General features: G+C 44.8%; 1 protein-coding gene across 5 annotated transcripts in view; it reads right to left on the bottom strand.

The window, feature by feature from the left end:
* Positions 1–19,974, bottom strand: part of pkp4 (plakophilin 4) — a 99,681-nt gene that overhangs the window by 11,021 nt on the left and 68,686 nt on the right. For all 5 annotated transcript variants that reach the window (XM_083776964.1, XM_083776961.1, XM_083776963.1 and 2 more), the window contains exons 8-12: positions 15,015–15,185; positions 12,287–12,497; positions 10,582–10,714; positions 8,366–8,579; positions 478–661 (exon numbers count right to left, since the gene is read on the bottom strand). In XM_083776964.1, coding sequence (XP_083633090.1) covers positions 478–661; positions 8,366–8,579; positions 10,582–10,714; positions 12,287–12,497; positions 15,015–15,185 — 913 coding nt within the window. The remainder of the gene's footprint in view (positions 1–477; positions 662–8,365; positions 8,580–10,581; positions 10,715–12,286; positions 12,498–15,014; positions 15,186–19,974) is intronic.

Here is a 19,974-nt window from a genome sequence, read left to right as displayed (position 1 = left end):
CCCAACAGGCGCTCCCAGGCTGTGGAGCGATGCGCTCGGTTTTGATATCAATAAAGTTCCGTCCTTTTATTAATCTCCGTCCTGAGCGTCGAGCGTTACTATTTGATAGGACGGAGAACTCTGTTTATGCCGCTAAGGGTGTTAACAAGGTCTGGTGTAGATGTCATCTTTGCGCAATAAGGTCCAATGTAATTTGATGTCATAATGCATGATGTTGAGTATACTACAAACAAGCCAAGTGTGCTAGTATGCTAGAAAAAAAAACTATTTTTAATTGTGCTTGTCGATCTGCTATTTTCACTAGTTTGGGGCCCGGGCAAACATGTACAGTAATTTCTCTTTTGGGTCACGGAATAAAACGTTTGGAAACCACACTGCCTACGTGGATGCCTATGTCTCAAAAGACACACATGCATACTGTATGTGGATGCAACTACTCCAACTGTCCACAGTGGGGTGCTAGAGGCCAGGCCGTACCTCAGACAGCCCGAGGTGTTCCTCAGCACCAGGGAGGAGTGGAACTTGAGCTTGTGGTCGTCATCGAAGGTGGAGCTGCTCCAGCCCGAGTGAGGGATAATCACAGTGTTGGTCATGGTCGTTAAGGCGTCCCGAATGATTGTCATCTTGACAGAGTCACATGACGACAGGTTCCACAGCACCCCTGTGAAGACATACACACACACACTCATTAACATGCAGGTAGGCACGTGGACGCAAACCGTCACATTCACACATGTACATGGCACACACACACACACACACACACACACAGTTGAGACCTCAATAGAGTAGTGGGTCCTTTTACAGCTGTGTGAGTGTGTGTGTGTGTGTGTGTGTGTGTGTGTGTGTGTGTGTGTGTGTGTGTGTGTGTGTGTGTGCATGCGTGCAAAAGCACATAATATACACACACAAACTGAACCCTGGGGAACATAAAAGTCCTCCAAATGAAACCAGTCCTGCAGCAATGCAGCATGCATGCGTCCAGGCATCTGCATCAGATAGCATGCTAGCAGAATACCCACCAGGCGAATATTATTCACTTGAAATGGAGAAAAAAAAGAAAAAAAGAGAAAAAGCGGGGGCTAAATTTCCATATGGTGTTGGTTCAGACATTTTAAATGAAACATGAAAAATGTCTCCCCAAGATTCATGTAATAATTTCATTCATTTTCCAAATGCATTTACAGCAAACACTGATAGTTGCACACAGTCCAGGGCAGGCACTAGCCTTTGATTCTGCATCTGTGAGGGATTAGCCTGCATGTAGCATGTTCTTCTAATTAGATGGCACCGCGCTTCTCAGCTGATAGCGAGGCTCAGGCAGTCAACGTTCCTGCCTGGCACACGTTAACCTTGGAAGGCGCCAATGCTGCTGGAGCTCAGATGTGTGGTACACAGGCACAGCCACGGAGCTAATCACGAGTGCTGCCACAGCAAAATGAAAAGAATGACACAGTAATGTCTCCACACACCCGCATGTTGTTTTGAAAGAGGGAGAGAGAGAGAGGGAGAAACAGATCTCGAATTTTTCCCTTCGTTCTATTGCAATTGCCGACCTGGCCTTGTTGTAAATACAGAAAGTATAGCATGGGTGGAGGCAAATTATTGCATTGCACTTTGTGTGTGGTTGTGTGCGTGTACGTGTCTGTTAAGAGAGATCCTAAAGGAATTGTAGCCTTCCTGAACCGTCCTCTTTCAACCTCAGCGTGTATTTCCTCTCCACTCTCTCTAATTAAACCAATAGAGATGATAAGAGTCCCTAATGTGGCTCAGGGGGCCCCATTCAGACCCAGTGCCAGAGACAGACGGATATCTGTGGGACAGAGAAATAAGATAAATAAAATCGCTTAAACGAGGGCAAAAAGCTTCAGATTCCTAGTCTTCATTCTGACGAGAATATCAAAACAAAAAGGAATGCCACTTGGCTCTCTTCAGTTAACATGCAGCACGTGCCTCTTATCTCTGCCTAACAGCGGTGTGCGCGCATGTTTAAGGTGTGTATGGGGCTGCAGGCCGAGGCACAGCCTAACGTCTCCACTCAGGCTGTGGGATTAATTTCAATCAAACCTTTCAGATGTGATGGAGCCTTGGCCATGACTCTGGCTGTCGACTGTACCATCCCTTATTTTTACTGTTGCGCGCGCACGCACGCACGCACGCACGCGCACGCACGCACACGCACGCGCACACACACACACACACACACACACACACACACACACACACACACACACACACACACACACACACACACACACACACACAACACACAACACACACCACACACCACACACCACACACACCACACACCACACACACCACACACACACACACACACACACACACACACACACACACACACACACACACACACACACACACAGCTAATGCAGTGATAATAATACAAAGCCTCTCTGTGCAAAGATTTCCTAATTTCCCAGCTGTTATCAATTACTTATTTAAAAGATCTTCCGGTCCGTACCACCTTTTTTATAGCTAAACTTGGGACAAACAAGTCCTCCTGCAGCTTGCGGAGGCTCTCGTATGCCGCAGGAGACGAATCACCAGTCAAAAACGTATGTGCCTGACAATGTCTGCAGTGCTACACCAGCAGTCGCCAGTAGCCGCAAGTCACATTTGACAGTCAGATGGAGCACAGCTGTGTACTAGTGTTTATGCATGTGCGTGCACGCGGGAGAGAGCGCATGCTCTCATGTGCCGCTCTGTGTTGTAATGTACAATGGTACTTTGGCCCAAGGTAGGTAGTACAAATACCTCAACATTGCACTTAAGTAGAATACTTGAGTACATATACTTAGTTACTTTCCACCACTGCCAGTCACAATAATTATAATCTCAAAAGAAGTCAATGAGGTACTGGACTGACTTTATACTGTAATTTGGTATTACACCCAATATATTTGGCCGTGGACTCCCATCTGAAACTATTTCGTGCCAGGGACCACCCATACGAGATATGAGTTGTTTAAAAAATATTCAGAAATTATTCGCATTAGCTTCCTATGTTTGTACAAGCGGTTTATCTTATTTTGCTGTGCAATATCTTGTCTCCAAATGAACTAATGGTGCTTTTAATTTATTAGTTTTTAAGTGGATTTTAGATTTTAATAGTATTTTAGCTCTTTTAACTAGCATACTAAAAGCCAGTGAAACGACATTTCGTTCTCTTATGCATTTTATGTATCTGCTGAATGACAATAAAGCTATCTATCTATCCCCTGGAACCCCGTTAAGGGACCCCACTTTGAGAACCTCTGCTTTAGGGTGTAGCACAGTATAAATGTAACCGTGTTGGAGCCTGAGTCATGCCAGATTTGTGGGTCCTATGCCGATCCAGATTTTGCACAAAAAGTGCAACATTGTCTACCCAATTTGGATTTGAAATGAATTTGATTAAAGTAATTTAACAACATTTCATTTATAATCAAACTAATAAAATAAACACAATCTTTTTCTATTCAACAATAAAAACGTGAGCATTGTGAGCTTGTAGATCAGCTATTTCTGGAAACATCTGAAAACTCACCAAAAATGTCCAAAATAGGGATGCTAAGTTGAAAGTGTTTCAAAATTGGGGACACATCGGCTGCATAACTGCAGATCAAAAAAGTATATTACTGGCACATACAGTATATATCGCTCTGGCTCTACTGTGTGTGCATTGGAGTATTTGGATGGTTAATGCAGACTCAGAGAGAGGCTAGATGACAATCAGCAAGCTGTTCTGTATGGCAGAGAATGAAATGAGGCTTTGCAGAGGCTGTAGCGCGTCTCGCTTCAGGACCTACACTCTGTTCCAAACACTGAGCCTAGCTCTGTGGGGTTTATTTCCCCACAGGCCATCCACAAATACACACAAAACAAGGTTTGTCCTTTGGATAATTGCCAAAACATGCCTCATCTAACTGCGGCCAAGGACTATATAGCAAAAGTATAGCGGAGAAAACTACTCGCACTGCAGAAATGTACAATCAGGCTCGCATAAGCTAAATTGAATCTCACCTTGGTTAGGTGGTTGGTTATGTTTGTTGAGAGTGAGAGCCATATGATAAGAGCTGGATTAATTAGGACAAAGGCTTCCACAACATTGAGAGAGAGAGAGAGAGAGAGAGAGAGAGAGAGAGAGAGAGAGAGAGAGAGAGAGAGAGTTTGTGTGTGTGTGTGTGTGTGTGTGTGTGTGTGTGTGTGTGTGTGTGTGTGTGTGTGTGTGTGTGTGTGTGTGTGTGTGTGTGTGTGTCATCTTCTGGTGACATATATGGCCCTCTGTACGGCCAGTGGCCAGGTGTACCGTGCATAACAGCTGATGACAGCACAGGGTGGTGTGAACTTTTGATCTCGGGTGGGGGAATGGGTGGGGGTGCTTGTAAGGACAGTGCAACAACAACAACAGCAGCAGCTGAAAGGGGCAGGACCCGAGAGTGTGTCACAAGTCCCCACAACATGACCCCCTAACCTAGAGTCCTGAACAGGCACAGACTGCTCCTGTAACGAATACTCTGTGGAACTCAGGAACCAGGGGCAGCTAGGAAAAGGGCCAGTGATGCAGGGACGACAGACGGCGTCTCGGTTAGGCTTGTACAACAGTGTTTGCTGCCCGAAGGCATGTTTCATTTTCAAAGACGACCATGGCCCAAACAAGAGAGAGACAATGGCGGGGCACTAGGCCTAGGGAGTGATTTCTGTCCGTTTTAATTAGCACTCTAATGGTGGACACCCCTCATCAGCCAGCTGAAAACTCTTCATGTGAATTGTTCTCATCGCTAGCGATTATCCAAAGGTGATGTGGCGGCACTGACCTTTTACTAATTGTTCAGAGTCTCAAACTACCAATTAGCCACAGTTTGGCTACTGACTGGGAGGGGCGGGGGGTTGGGGGCTGTTGACTCTACTACAAACATCCCTCTGTTCGAGTGGCCTTTGAAGGAGAAGAATTTGCCGCCATCGGCTTACAATGTGAAGCGTTTCAGTCTTTAAACCTCTGCCTTAAAAGACAGAATTTGGAGGAAAGGAGGAGCAATAATCAATCGACTCTCATTAGAAGACAGTGACATTCCTCTTTCAAAACATTGCATTAACTTTGAAATCGGTGAGCATGTGTTCACTGGAAATGTCAGTCGATTATTTCTTTCCTCTGGCTTGCATCAAGCTGGAGCAAACCGAAACTTAATTGAAACAGGAGACCGGGGGTGGGGATGCGATGCTACACTAGCACAACAAACAACATGGTTGTTCCTCTTGCCCTGCGCTCGTGCTCCCACTGTATTATGTGTGCCTGCGGGGATTGTTGGGCTGTAATCTGAGACCATTAGAGTGAGGGAGGCCGGAGCCAAATGTGAAGTGCTGACTCAGGCACCTGGGAGCCAAGCGTCTTGGCTTGGCTTATTTTCTGTAACTCTCTACCCCAATCCTAAACAACTCTGATTTACACGCTGTTTGCAGAGCTCAGACGACACACAAACACAAGGACAGTGATTTCTTTCTTCTTCTACAGGCACTGCGAGTGACCGCGGAGTCTCGGTGCATTTCACAAAATGAGAACAATACATCTGCTAAAGTAAATTACTGAAAATAATATGAGCAATAATAAAGACAGTAGTATATAACTAGAAATTACAGTCATATTATACCAGCTTGCGGCAAGCTTTTTTTGGCCTAAATTTAAACATCCTGTCTTGAACAAACTAAAAGATGTCATTATATTAAAGGGTAGGTAACCTCATAAAAAACATGCAGTAATCCTGGTCTCTAAAATACCTCCCCCTGGCTAGCCAGGGCGCCTGATGGAGGGGAAAGGATCCTGGTCTCTAAAATACCTCCCCCTGGTCAGCCGGGGCACCTGATGGAGGGGAAAGGAACTGGTTGGAATAACGTGTTCCTTCCACACGCTACGTCCAACCAGGGAAACTCCCCCCTGTCAGGCAAAAAGAAGCAGCATGGACCATAGATATTTAAAAAAATAGATGCCTCATTGGCCGCCACAGTTCAGTGGAGCCATGTGTGTTGAGGGCGGAACAATTCACACTGGGGGAGGAAGTATACGCCGGAAGTGTGGAAGGCACAGACCCGGACAACATGTGCTCTGTGACAGACACTCATGCTTCCGCGGTGCTTCGCAAGGAATCTCGGGAAAGTTTTGCCCTCCTTTGAGCACATACGCTCCAGAGTCGGAAAGGGCGTCTAGCCGTCTACCTTTATATGTCTATGGCTTGGACTCCTCATGCATAGAAGGAAGCATGAGGTCAGTCCGCTGCCCCCCCCCGCGTTGGCAGAGGAAGTGTAGCGTCCAGGATAGCATTATATAATTGACACTGGGTGAAAAAATTCTGTGGCAAAATCGTGGGATAAAAAAAAAAGTCTTTAAAATAAAATCTAGTAGTCAGTGGGTTCCACAGACCACTCATGGGATGTGGAACCCAGTGACTACATTGGCAAAAAACAAACCATGTCACTCTTTCAAGTATATTCAATGCACAAAAGTACCAGTATGTCACTGCTATGCTCTAGTCCAGTGGTTCCCAAACATTTCAGGTCGAGACCCAAAAGAGAAATTAGACGTTTGCCTGGGACTAAAACTAGTGAAGTGATGTATTATTTGTTTAAATGTATGAAAATAAATGGGATTTTTACTCGAGTCGTGACCCACAAAAATTGGTCCGTGACCCATAGAAATTGGTCCATGACCCACAAATGGGTCCTGACCCACTGTTTGGGCCACCACTGCTCTAGTCTAACTGCTAGCCCCAAACTGAATTGACAGTTCTAAACTCTGTAAAGGGATGTATGTTTTGCTTACATCGACGTGTTGTTATCTACTTCCATGGCCAACTTTGTTTGAGCTGGCATGCTTTTTTTTCCATGTACTCCCTATGACCGCAGAAGCTGTCTGCTTGGCATGATTTCAATCAGCTGATGCAGGGAAGGAAGAACGGCTGGTGATATCATAGAGGACGTGATGAGACCTGAGGTACCACATACGATTTAGTCGAGAGTCCATTATATGATACAGCCAACATGACAAACTCAAAGAGCCGCACGAGAGGGATATGAGAATCAAGATTCATGACTGTCTCACTAAAGTGTGATGGCTCCAACCTGCTGGCAGCCCCCCCTAATACTTGCACTTCCACAAGGTTAATAATTCAGTCATCCCCTGTCCAGGTTGCATAACACTCCCCGTGGGCAGAACTCTCGAGTAGGATGTGGGCACAGTGAGATGGTGCTGGATAGCTGTGCGCTGGAATGCGACCTCACTTCACTTCCCAGCGCCAGATGGAAAGGGAAGATACTACTATACAGAGTGGTGACACAGTACAGAGGTTCCACATGGGCTTATGAAACTATGTGAACGCTGTACTCACTTATTTATATTCAAAGAGGAGGAGAGGGCACAGTTGATACTCGGAGAGAGTTCAGTGTGCATGCTTAACAGATACACATGCATGTTTCATGCACACACAAGGACAATCGTCTCTTAGGCCATTTAGACTGGCAGCCAAATCCAATCAGATCTGTGCCAAATCCAGATTAAAATCCCAATTGTTTTATGAAGTCTGAACACAAACAAGTCACATGGAATCCGACTTGAGACACATTCAGAGATGGTTTCATTTTCCAGCGTTATCATGCATGCATGCATGCATGTATATGATTTTGTTGTTGTCGCTTGTCTGTTATGTCGCATTTCCTGAACGTAATCAACTAGCGCCTACATCATTATGCCTACACCGTTGCCACGGTAACTAAAGCAGATATCTGTGACCGATCTGATCTGATCACTTGCAACCTCAAGGTAGCAAAGCGTAACACCACATTTGGTCAGTCTTCTTACTCAGTACAAGGGATACACCTGTGGAATGCCCTACCAACTGAAATAAAACGACAAACTGATCTACAAATGTTTAATGATGAAGTCAAACTCTGGTTGAAATCGGGCCAGAGGTGCGACCACTAATGTGTTAGGTACATTTTAAAACTGTTATTGTACTGATGTATTAGCATTTGTATGTAAAGGATTGTTTTAGTATAGGTATGTTGTAAAGGATTGTTTTAGGTGGAGGTATAGAATTTTAGAAAGGTCTAACCAGGGACTGGGGTTGCAAATTAGCCTTGGCTACAAACCCATATACATTGCAACGGTTTCATGTTTTTACAACTTGATACATTGTTTTTTGCATTGTCCCTGTCAAATAGACGTATAAATAAAATGCGTGTGAACAGTCAGGCCAAAATATCGGATTTGAGAAATCCATTTTGATTTGACTGCAGTCTAAATGGGGCCTTACACTCTCACACATGTCTCACGCAGGCATCCTCACACATGTCGCAAGCAGGCCTGCATCCTTACCTGTGACAAGTTCTCGCACTTCTGCATCCACAGTCTTCCTCAGCAGGCGGAGCAGGGCAGGGATGCCCCCTGCGTTCTTAACAGATATCTTGTTGTCGTCCATAGCCTTGCCGTAGACCAGGTTCCTCAGCGCTCCACACGAGTTCCTCTGGACCTCCAGGACCTTATGGTCCAGCAAGTCTACCAGGTGTTTGATGCCCCCCAATCGGCACACCTGGGGACGGGGTTAAATGAGAGCCATGAGTTCACACACTGGTATCGATGCAGGGAACAGAACCCAGACTGCCAACGCAGCAGTTTGGCTGCCCAGACACTGCAGACGGCGCAGAGAGTTGAAAGGCAGGAGATAAAGGTCTGGGCGGTGATTCAGAATCAATACTGTAATCTCACATAAGAATTGGGCATAGATTACAATTTAGGCATTTAGATTAAGTAGGAATGTAAAAAACAAAAGGTTCCCCAATCATGAGTGAAGGCAAGCATTTATTCACACACGCACACGCACACGCACACACACACACACACACACACACACACACACACACACACAGGAATCCATTCAGACAACATTCATGTTATTTGGAAAATGTAATGTAGGTAAGCAAGCAATGAAGCTGCCATTAAAAATAAATAAAAACAAATTTCTATCAAATGATGTGATATGAATACAATTCAGTATGTTGATATGTTTCCACCGGAGAATGAGAACCACATTCCTTATATCAGTAAAACCTTGATTTGAACTGACCTTATCAAAATCTAATGTTATTTTCTTGGAAAGGCATTAAAACTGTCTACATACGTAACTGTATGGTGCATACATAAGCTTGCCTACATTTAAGAATAGGGCTGTGGTGACAATAGTGATGTGTGTTTGAGCGTGTGCATGCATTTGTGTATACAGTATGTGCATCTGCGGCATTGTGTAAAATACAACTTTTGTGTGTGTGTGTGCATATGATTATCTATGTGTCAGCTTGTTTGCAGTCGTATCTCAGTATTCGATGAATGCTCTGAGGACCCTGGTGGTCCCCCCCCCCCCCCCCAACCCCACTCCACTGCGGTAAAGGGGGACTGAGTGGCCACGCTAAGCTTTACAGTCTTCGGTGCACAATTGGACACACTGGTGCATACAACCCCCCCCAGGGTGAGATCGTACAAATGGACCTCCACATGCTGGCTACTGATGAATAGAGTTTTTAAGGGGGGGGGGGGGGTTGTGGAAACCCTCAAGCACTAAATAATGGGTATCGATCAGCGTGCTCAGTAAAAGTAGAGCGTAGCGGTAAGTGCAGGGGAGGGGTTGAGGTGTTGGGGAAAGGTTAGGTGCTTGCTGGTGTGTGTGTGCCGATGTGGGTGCACGGTCTGAGACCATGGTGTGCGCATGTGCGGCAGTGGTGGAAAAAAGTACTCAAATTTTTTACTTACTATCAATACTGCAACATAAAAATACTCTTTACTCTTTACTTACAAGTAAAGGTCCGGAATTAAAATACAAAAGTATTGGCTTCAAGTACTTAAAGTAAAAGTAGTCATTGTGCAGATGGTCCCATTTCAAGTCTTCAAATGGATAAAAATCTATTGAAAATAGCCGATCTACAGGCCGACCATGCGTCACATCGCAACGCATTGTGAGCTTGTAGATCGCCTATTTTCAAATAGCTGAAATGTATACAGTATAATAATCAAAATCAACATCAAAATCCACAAAGTAACTACAGTAGTAACTAAAAGTTTCAAATAATTGCAGTGGAGTAAAAGTACAATATTTGCCACTGAAATGGAGTAAAGTATTGGAAATTTGGAAATACACCAGAGTAAAGTAAAAGTACCTCAAAATTGTAAAGGTATATTCAGTGATTTCACTTAATTCAAATATCACCTTTTTTTGTGATAATCCTCCCTACTTTAGTGTGCTGACCATAATTAGTTCCTCCCTATCCCCAGTGAACAGCAGGGGTCAAAAAACCCTAGTTTCGGCTTTGGTGGTGGGTGAGAAAGCCTTCATTCAATCAGGATAGAGGGGGCCTTCCTCCAATCAGGATCGAGTGGGGCGGGCCTTGGTGCACGTGCGGTTGGCCTGTTGCGTGTCATCCACTGTAGAGCGTGTGCATGTGCATATCTTGTTACCGGGGCGGAAACTGAATGCTCCTTTAAGTAAATGTAATTAGTTACTTTCCACCACTGGTTGAGCAGCGGCGAAAGTGAATACCCACCTCGACCTTGACTCTGTTATCGCCGTAGCACAGGTGCTGCAGGTAGGCGGCTGCGTTGGCCTGCACCGAGGGGAACTGGTGCTGTAGCATGTGGATCACCTCGGGCAGCTCCGGGTCTCGCCATGCAAACTCCCTGCCAAGACAAAAAAGCACACAGAGGTTATCAGCGTGACAGCAGAGACGAAACAACAAAATTCCCTCCACCCGCACCGAACCCCGCGTTGGCAAGCCTCGCACCTGTCCCCCCACCCCCCTCTACCCACCACCACCCGCAGGGCTGACCCATGCACGTACGTATATCCCAGGAAATGATATTCGTATCCTGTTATATATTACATCTCACATGCGTTACAGTTGAATTATTGCTGTCCCCCACACAGGTTATTAGAAAAAAAGGGAGGGAGGGGATTTTACTTCAGGCATTTGGAGGTTCAGGTACATGGAGTTATTTGTCATGTACTGTAGGAGAACACTGTCTTACCGACAAAAGCTGTCCACATGGAAGTAGTGCTGCATAGCTACTGGAATGTGAACTGTGTAAGTTTCTCTATTTGGTCCCATGGTTTGATAATGGGGCAAATGCTGATGTCTGAAGAGGGAGTGAGAGAGAGAGTAGCATCAACATATCCCAGGAAATGGAACAGAAATGGATGTATTGACGTTTAACGTGTGGGCAGATATTCTATTGCCCTTGTCAGTGCGTGATGTATGGAGCATGAGTGTAGTCCAATCAGATCAGCTCTTAAAAAACAAAACAAAAAAACACCCAGTTTTGACAATCAACAATACAAATACACTGCTGTATTTCCCCATGCTTCCTCAAATGCTGATATTGGGGCCAGAAATCACTCACTACTCACTGTCTGTAGTGAACTACACTACGTAGGGAGTTCAACAGTTTGTAAGGCTGACCAAATGTATAGTGAGAATTATTATTATTATTGTAATGAATCCAAGCACTCATCATGTATTGCACTGAAAGAAAAATGAGAGGACAGAGCGCATCATTTTGGTATGTTTTAACACGATTGCCCGGGGTTATTTAATCCATTAAATCATAGTGCCCAAGCGATTTATAGCAGCGGAGCACTTTTCATTTTTCAGATGGGTTTACTACAGTATAGTCACCTACAGAGAACTCCCTATAGATAGTGAGTAGGGAGTAGTGTTTTCAATGTTTTCAGACACAGCATAGCATACACAATAAAATCCTGAATGTTACCCCTCATTGGTCCATTTGTACACTCTCTGAGTTAAATGAACACTCAGGACTTTACTGTGTAGGACAACAGCACTGTCCTCCCCTGGACTGGTGTTACCACTCTACACTAACATACAAGGCTGTGAACAACAGAGCTCCTGATGTGCAAGGTCAGGAGTTTACCGCTTAAGTCAATGCTGACCCCCCCACCCCCCTCTCTCTCTACACTCACACATGGCTATGTGACAGAAACAGACGCAGCACTTCAGTGCATGTGAGAATCCATTGTAAAGTGTCCAGACGTAGTGTGGGCAGCTTAATGGCTAAGGCTGTGGATGGCTCGCTGTTTTAATAGTAAGAGGACACCAGTGTTGACCCAGCAGAATAGAGACGCCTTGTAAGCGTTAAGTAACGCTCATGGCTGGCTGATTCACACTACACCACACCGCACTGGCTGCTGATCGTTGCTTAGAGACACACCAACATTTAAATTGTTTTCCTTACCTCGGGTCCTTCTGTATGCTGTCTATGGAGGGTGAGCGGGTGGCGCTGTCGTCCATCACGATGGCCTGGCGGGCGTAGGTGGGGTCAGGCGGCCGATACTGCGCAGAGCGGTAGGGATCGGCGTAAGTGGCCGCCGCGTTGAGAGCATAGTTGCTTCTTTGGTAGGTCATGGCACTGCGCTGGCTGGAGCTCCTCTGGAGGCTGCCCACACCTAGTGCCGGAAGAGACGAAAAGAAAAGGAAAATAACACCCAGATAAAACCTCCACTGTGAAACTTAAGGCAGAAGTAAGGACACATGCAAACAACACCGACCAACCAGCGAGGGTTTGTGTTGTCGCTCAAGACCTTTTCAGCTAAACACCGGGCATACAAGAAAATACACACACTCACGCCTGCTCTGAGAGGTGAAGCAAATCCTGCCCGTCTGGAACCAATTAGTGATGATGATAAAACACAGCTCCCATGATGCCACGGTGCACAAGCCTCCCGTCTTCAAAGGCCCATTTGCATTGTTGTTTGTTTTACAAGCCAGTGGGATCCTGCAGGTTTACAGAAGGGGGCTGGTGGCCTCAACCAGCAAGATGATGCACAAAATCCCTTCCTTTATCCCTCAAACTCACACCTCTCTCACTGCTTTCCACTCAATGTTGTAGGCTCAGGACAACTTTGTCTTGCACGGCAGTGCAGCAACAGTAAACCGAAACCGCGTCTAAAAGGCAGACAGAGAGGCAGTGACTCCCCACAGGTGGAATCCCATCCAGAAAACAAACAACACACAGAGACAGGATATGTTTCCGTACGTGGCCAAACATCCTATCTGAGAGCATCTCCCGTCTGCCATCTTCCAATGTCTTCTATTTGCTTATTACTCTCCTCCAAGAGATACTGTGACCTAGCATTGCGCGTGCGCGCGCACACACACACACACACACACACACACACACACACACACACACACACAAGCTGGTGTATTTCCCCTGCTCCCTAGAAGCCACGTGACTGTGAGGCAGCGTGACTGCTGCTCTGGTCAGATTGCTATCTACCATCAAGCAGAGACTGGGCATGTGCATATGAAGCCTCACCCCCTACCAGAAACCAAGACGTCAACAAGCAGCCCTGCTCCAAAAAATACTATTTCTCACATCAGTGCCCTTCTGTGCTTTGCACTGAATGGCACTGCCCTGTGATAGGAGGGTAGGGTGATTTTGTGTCTCACAATGTGATTTTAGGGATCTCATAAATGGCAGTGATCCTAGGCTGGGTGAGGCTAAATAAAAGATTATGTGTCGTTGCGTTTTGCCAAGGTTATGTGCTTACGTCTGCAGTTTAATAACAGTGCTTGCAATTTCCCAAGCAACACCAGGCCAATTCCTAAATATATCTAATTTGATTTGATCAAACATTTTCAACTCCTTTACCCATGGTGGGGAGAGGTGGTTGCCAGAGTCACAAGATATATAGTACATTGTTATATTTGTATTCTATACACTGATCGTTGTGGACCAAGGATCAATATTTCCATTTAACGTAAAGAATGGCTCTCCCACTCACATTACGAGAAGAAAAAAGTACAGCACAAGCTTCCAGAGGAGGATAAACAATGTATGGATCCTGAGTGAAGGAAAATAGCCCTGTAAATTCAAAACAATAACAAAGAATATTCTGGGATTTAATTGGATTCATTAAATTTTTTACAAAGACCCCACACTGCATGCACCCCACCCCACCAATACAGTGTGTACACCGTGGGGACGCTGGGGCTTCATCACAGCATCAATAGCACATGTACAGTATCACTGGACTTGGTGTGTATGTGTGTGTGTGTGTGTGTGTGTGTGTGTGTGTGTGTGTGTGTGTGTGCCTGCGTTAAGTGCGTTATACATAATATATGTATATATGTATATATTATGTATGCACGTCCGTGGTGATGACACTAGCAGCCTTGGATCCAGACAGAAAGCAAACACCCAAGCGATACCTGAAGTCTTGTATTAACCATGAAGTGCTCCTCTAAAAGAGAGGCCACTTAAGACCTCAGTGCTGCAGTGTCTGCATCAGTCTCTTTGCTAAAGAGACATCATCTACCTCTCCACTTCACAGCTTTCCATGTGCTCTGCTGTGAAACAGGCAAACAGCAAGTGACTCAATAGCCACGGGTAGGATTGGGCCAGTAAGAGCAATTTCATTTAAAATAATATTTTCTTTATTCATCATTGTTGTTCTATATATAACTGTGAAAAGTGGAATGGCTAAGTAATCAATTGTCAGGTGTGGGGTTGCCATGGCAGTCAATTGGCAGGATGGAAATTGCACAGGTGAGGGGAGTTGACCAGAGCCTTTTGTGGAGTTTCTGGACAACTGTGGGTCCGACCGACTCGATACCGGGCACTGGGGGGGGGGGGGGGGGGGGGGGAAACGTGTGTGTCGAATTTGAAGTCGGAGGGGCAAACGGTTCTCGAGTTACGTGCACACACACGCACGCAGACAGACATGGCGCATTTATAGTAGGATTGTGAACTAATAAACATTTAGAAAACCAAGGATTTGTTGACTCATACGTCAGCTATATGCTATTTCACTCCAAGTCAAAGCTCTCTCCAGACTCGACACTTCACAATGCTGTAATCACAATTACAGCAGTACTGATTAAGTCTGTATATAGGTACATGATTACGTATACAACAATTCATCGGCAGGTGTATGACATGGTAAATTAGCAGGACCAACCTGAAGCACTCCGATAGAGGGTGCCCTGTGGGCCGTGATTGGGGCTGCGATACAGCGGGCCATGGTACGTCCGGTCCTCATAGATGGGTGCGATGTGGCGTTCGGGTGACATGGCCGACCTCAGGTCCTGACCCAGCGGGCTGTGTTGACTGGCATAGGAGCTCCGCAGTCCTGGAGACGGAAAGACAAGAAGACAGAGTTAGCCCGCTAGTGCTAGTCCAAACGAACCGAACAACTGGTGAGTGTCTCTAGTTCACAGTTTCTCAAACAGTGGGTCGGGAGACTTGGGACCCATGTTTGGGTCACGGACACATTTTTATGGGTCATGAGTAAATATGAATGCATGTCATTTCAATGACAGGTGGCTTGTGTAAACAAACCGTAATAGTTGGACATGTATTTTGATAGGCTAATGATATACTTAATAGCCAGTGTTGACTTCATTATACGGCTCACATATATTTGCGGCTCTATTTTGTATTTATTATTTTTGTCCAAAATGACATTAAAGGTTGCCGACCCCTGGCATAGTCTGAACAAGTAGGTGGAGTGAGATCAATCAAAACGAAAATGGGAGAGAAAGGAAGGCATCGTAAGACATATGGTGGTTAGAAAATGTCACCACAGAATAATTTCTCGTGTGACATTTGCATTGCAGACTGATCACTGTCACTAGGGTTATGACACCAGTGCTAAATATACACAACAGATTGATTCATCACATGCACAAGAACATGCAGTGAAATGAAACAAACTAAAACAACACAGCACGGGTTGCGATATCACAGTTTTAACTTGACAGCTCAACTGCACTCTAAAGACTTAATTGAAATATATTTGAAATACATTGTTTTCAACGAACAAGGGCGGCGCAAATATCAGCAATTTAAAATAAAGGGATTTAAAGCTGAGCTGTTCCTGAGTCTAGTGCATTCTGCCAACTTCCGGTCTAGAACTTGTCACTCGTCGCCTAGCACTTCACCAATAGAAGTCGACAGAGTTACTACAACTCTGTTCACGTCATGGGGCCAGTCCAATGGCGGCATTGGACTGGCCCCATGATGTGAACAGAGTTGTCGTAACTCTGTCGTATTTCAATGGCTCTGGTCACGACATAGACGTCATCACCAGGGGCCCTTCCCCATATATGGGAAAGTCAATATATGGCCATATCACGCCTCCATATATGGTCACGCCTCGTAACATCATACCTCCATATGTGGTCACGCCTCGTGACCACGTGACATCATGGAGACCTCCCTATGTCTCCCTATGTCATTCTGACATCATCAAACCCAAAAATTAAGGCCCAGCCCTACCTGATCCCTAATTAAACCCTGAACATTCCTACACAAGTAGGAATTGCACAGGCAAAATAAATATCATTAGGTATTACTGTTTTATATCTGTATTATTATTCTTTTTTTCCCCCTCCAAAGACCGGGCCGTTTGTTTACAGTAAGTGTTAAAAATGTATATTTCATATATCTCATTAAAAACACTGGAGTTGACTTTGTCACTGCCCAATTTTGTACTCTCCCTACACACCCACATTGCACTGCATCTTTAGCCCATTAATACTGACTAAGAATCTATAGCAACATAAGTTTTTTATAAAACTGTCAGCGGCCAAATACTCGATTTTGGGGGGGTCCTTGATATGAAAAAGTTCACACCTCAGCTCTGATAGGTTTATATCCCCATTACACCATTAAGGTAGACAAGGACAGGGACCAATTGGATAAGGAAGAGCAGATGTCAGGCAATGTGCAGCACGGTGAACAGTCTGTGCTTCTGTTGTGAACCACATGTACACCTGCCAGGGCCCCTGGCCCAGGGGTGGGAAACCCCAGAGAAATGACTCCTCACTGCCAAACGGGTCACTATGACGACATGCTGTGGTGGCGAGGCTGTCTGACTCAGGATCAGGCAGTCCAGATGTGAAACAATAACGGGCCTGTGATCGAGTCAACAGCAACATCTGTTGCTCTGTGTATGGCAACATACTGTAAATCATGTTAGGCTCTTACCATGCACACAGCCCCAGAGCTCAGAGGCTATTCTGCTAGAGTCAGCATATTGCTTTTGTGTGTGTGTGTGTGTGTGTGTGTGTGTGTGTGTGTGTGTTTAAACCGGTGCCTAGCAGGTGATGTACCAGCCGTTTTTAAACATGCTGTGGTACAGCCGTTGCTTAAAAAGCCCAAACTCGATCCCTCTGTCCCATCCAACTTCAGGCCCATTTCCAAGCTCTCGTTTAACTCAAAAGTTATGGAAAATTGCGTCCTGGCCCAACTGATGCCCCATCTGAACGCCCATGGCATCTTAGAAGTGTTCCAGTCTGGGTACAAAACCCTCCATAGTACTGAGACTGCACTCATACGAATCTTTAATGATATATTTTTGGCTACGGACTCTGGTGATTCTCTTATTCTGGTGCTCTTGGACCTTACTGCCGCTTTCGACACGGTAGATTACAGCATTTTGCTCTCTCGCTTGGAGCACTGGGTTGGCATTAAAGGGTCAGCACTGGAGTTTTTCAGATCCTACCTGTCAGGGAGAAGTCTCTGTGTTACCCTAGGAGACGCTACATCCTCCACAGCATCCCTCCACTGCGGGGTGCCACAGGGCTCTATCTTAGGTCCAATCTTGTTTATGTTGTACCTGCTCCCCCTAGGATCTATTTTTAGAAAACATGGTGTTTCCTTCCACTGTTACGCTGATGACAGCCAAATCTACCTGCCTCTGAAACGTAACAACCCTGACTCCTTAAAACCCTTGCTCGCTTGCCTGGAGGATGTAAAAGCATGGCTGGCTTTAAACTTTTTAAACTTTAACAACGGCAAGACCGAAGTTATGGTGTTTGGGCCAAGCAACAATGTGTTTCCCTCCTGGTGATTTAGGTCCCCTTGAGCCTTTCTTAAAGCCAACTGCCACCAATCTAGGTGTTAAAATAGACTCTGATCTAAAAATGGACAAACAAGTAAATGAAAGTCAGAAAGAGCTTCTTCAAGCTTAGAAGGCTGGCAAAGATTAAATCTCGTCTTTCCCGCCCTGTGTTCGAAACCGTGATCCATGCCTTTATGACATCCCTCCTCGACTACTGTAATGCCCTGTATATTGGAGTCAACCAGGCCTCCATCTCTCGCTTACAGTTAGTCCAGAATGCCGCCGCACGGTTGCTTACAGGTACACGTAAGCGAGACCACATTAGTCCTGTACTAGCCTCCCTCCATTGGCTTCCTGTGCGATACAGGATTGATTTCAAAGTTTTGCTTTTTGTTTTTAAATGTTTCAATGGTTTGGCACCCATTTATCTGTCTGAACTGCTCAAACCTTATGTTCCCACAAGGACCCTCAGGTCCTCTGACCAGCTTCTCCTGGTGGTGCCTAAATCAAGGCTGAAGCTCAGAGGGAACCGGGCTTTTGCAGTGGCAGCTCCCAAGCTCTGGAATGAGCTGCCTCTGCACATAAGACAAGCCCCCACTCTTCAGGTGTTTAAATCACGCCTCAAGACGTATTTGTATTCTTTGGCTTTTCCAAGCATAGTATGAGCTTTTTGATGTTGAAAGTGACACTGTGTACTGTATGTTGTTTGTTTTTTAAATGAAGTTGTGATTTTTATTATTTTATTGTAAAGCACTTTGGTACAACTTGTTATTTAAATGGACTATATAAATAAAGATGGTATGGTGTGTGTGTGTGTGTGTGTGTGTGTGTGTGTGTGTGTGTGTGTGTGCGTGTGCGTGCGTTCTAAGTTGTTATGGTCTGTTATGGTCTGTTTCAGAGAAGTTGGATAGTATTTCTTGCACATACTGTACAAAAACAGTGTCCCCGACTCCCCAGGAGTCTATACTGGCTCCCTCCTATTTTCCCTCTACACCAAACATTAAATCAGTCTATTTTCACAGAGAATGATCATCCCAGAGTAATGAAGCTATGGTTCATTGCAGCTATGGTGTTATTTGGGGATGTTGTGAATGATACATTTGGCTAACATAACATATTTGCATAACATCTGTTTGCAGAGAATATTAGGTTAAAAAAATAAAACTTCTGGGAACTCAGATTAATTAGGTTATAAGATTTACTGATAAAATGCAACATATTAACATTTTTATAAAAAATTTATAATGAGATCATAACATGAAATACATGAGTGTCCTCTTTCAAGAAAAAACATTAAACCATCACATTAGTTTCCAGCATTTGTAAGAAGGGTTCAAATGTTTTCTTTCAAATTAATGTATAGGCTAGTGTTTAAAAACAGCCCATGATTACATTAAGACATAGCTTCAGATTATAGCAAGCTCAAGGACAAGTGCAGGCCCAATGGGTTTCATATCTTGCTTTAATAAGCTCTTTTTATATGGCAACCATACTCACTGTACATTGACAGATTTCTGAGGACAGATGGAAGTGTAAATGGAACGTGGACAGTGATCCCATCAAAGCTGAAGTAAACCAGAAAATGTGTTTTACTTGTAAGGTCAATGCAAGACAGCTGGGTTTTCTTTCCCTTGACCTACCTAATAAGAACTAGATGAGACTTTAAGTTCAGTTTGAACAGTTAAAACAGAACATGCTGTAAGTGCATGTGTGTCACCTCACATTTCTGAACCCTAGTGGATCTGGGTACTGTTGGAAACCTATTGCTCAGTGCTCATCTCACCAGGCTCCAAACATCACTTTGGCCAAGTTCAGACTGGCATTCCACATTTTGGCCTATACAGATTTAATTGGAATCAGATTTGTTTTAGTGTGAAAAGCAAACAAACAAAAAAATCAGATTTTAATCACATTCATAGGTGGTTTGAAATGCGATTGAAATCCAACTTCCACAGGCGTGTCTCAGTCTGAACACACAACAGCCGATCTACAAACTCAACGCGTCGTGACACAAGCGGCATGAGTTTTTGATCTGCTATTTTCGGCAAGCGACCATCATATAACAGAGTAAACA

The sequence above is a fragment of the Protomyctophum parallelum genome (assembly GCF_964188405.1).
Source record: "Protomyctophum parallelum genome assembly, chromosome: 11".
Lineage (NCBI taxonomy): Eukaryota > Metazoa > Chordata > Actinopteri > Myctophiformes > Myctophidae > Protomyctophum > Protomyctophum parallelum.
Note: the sequence above shows the minus strand (reverse complement) of the source record. Positions and strands in the feature narration are given on the sequence as shown.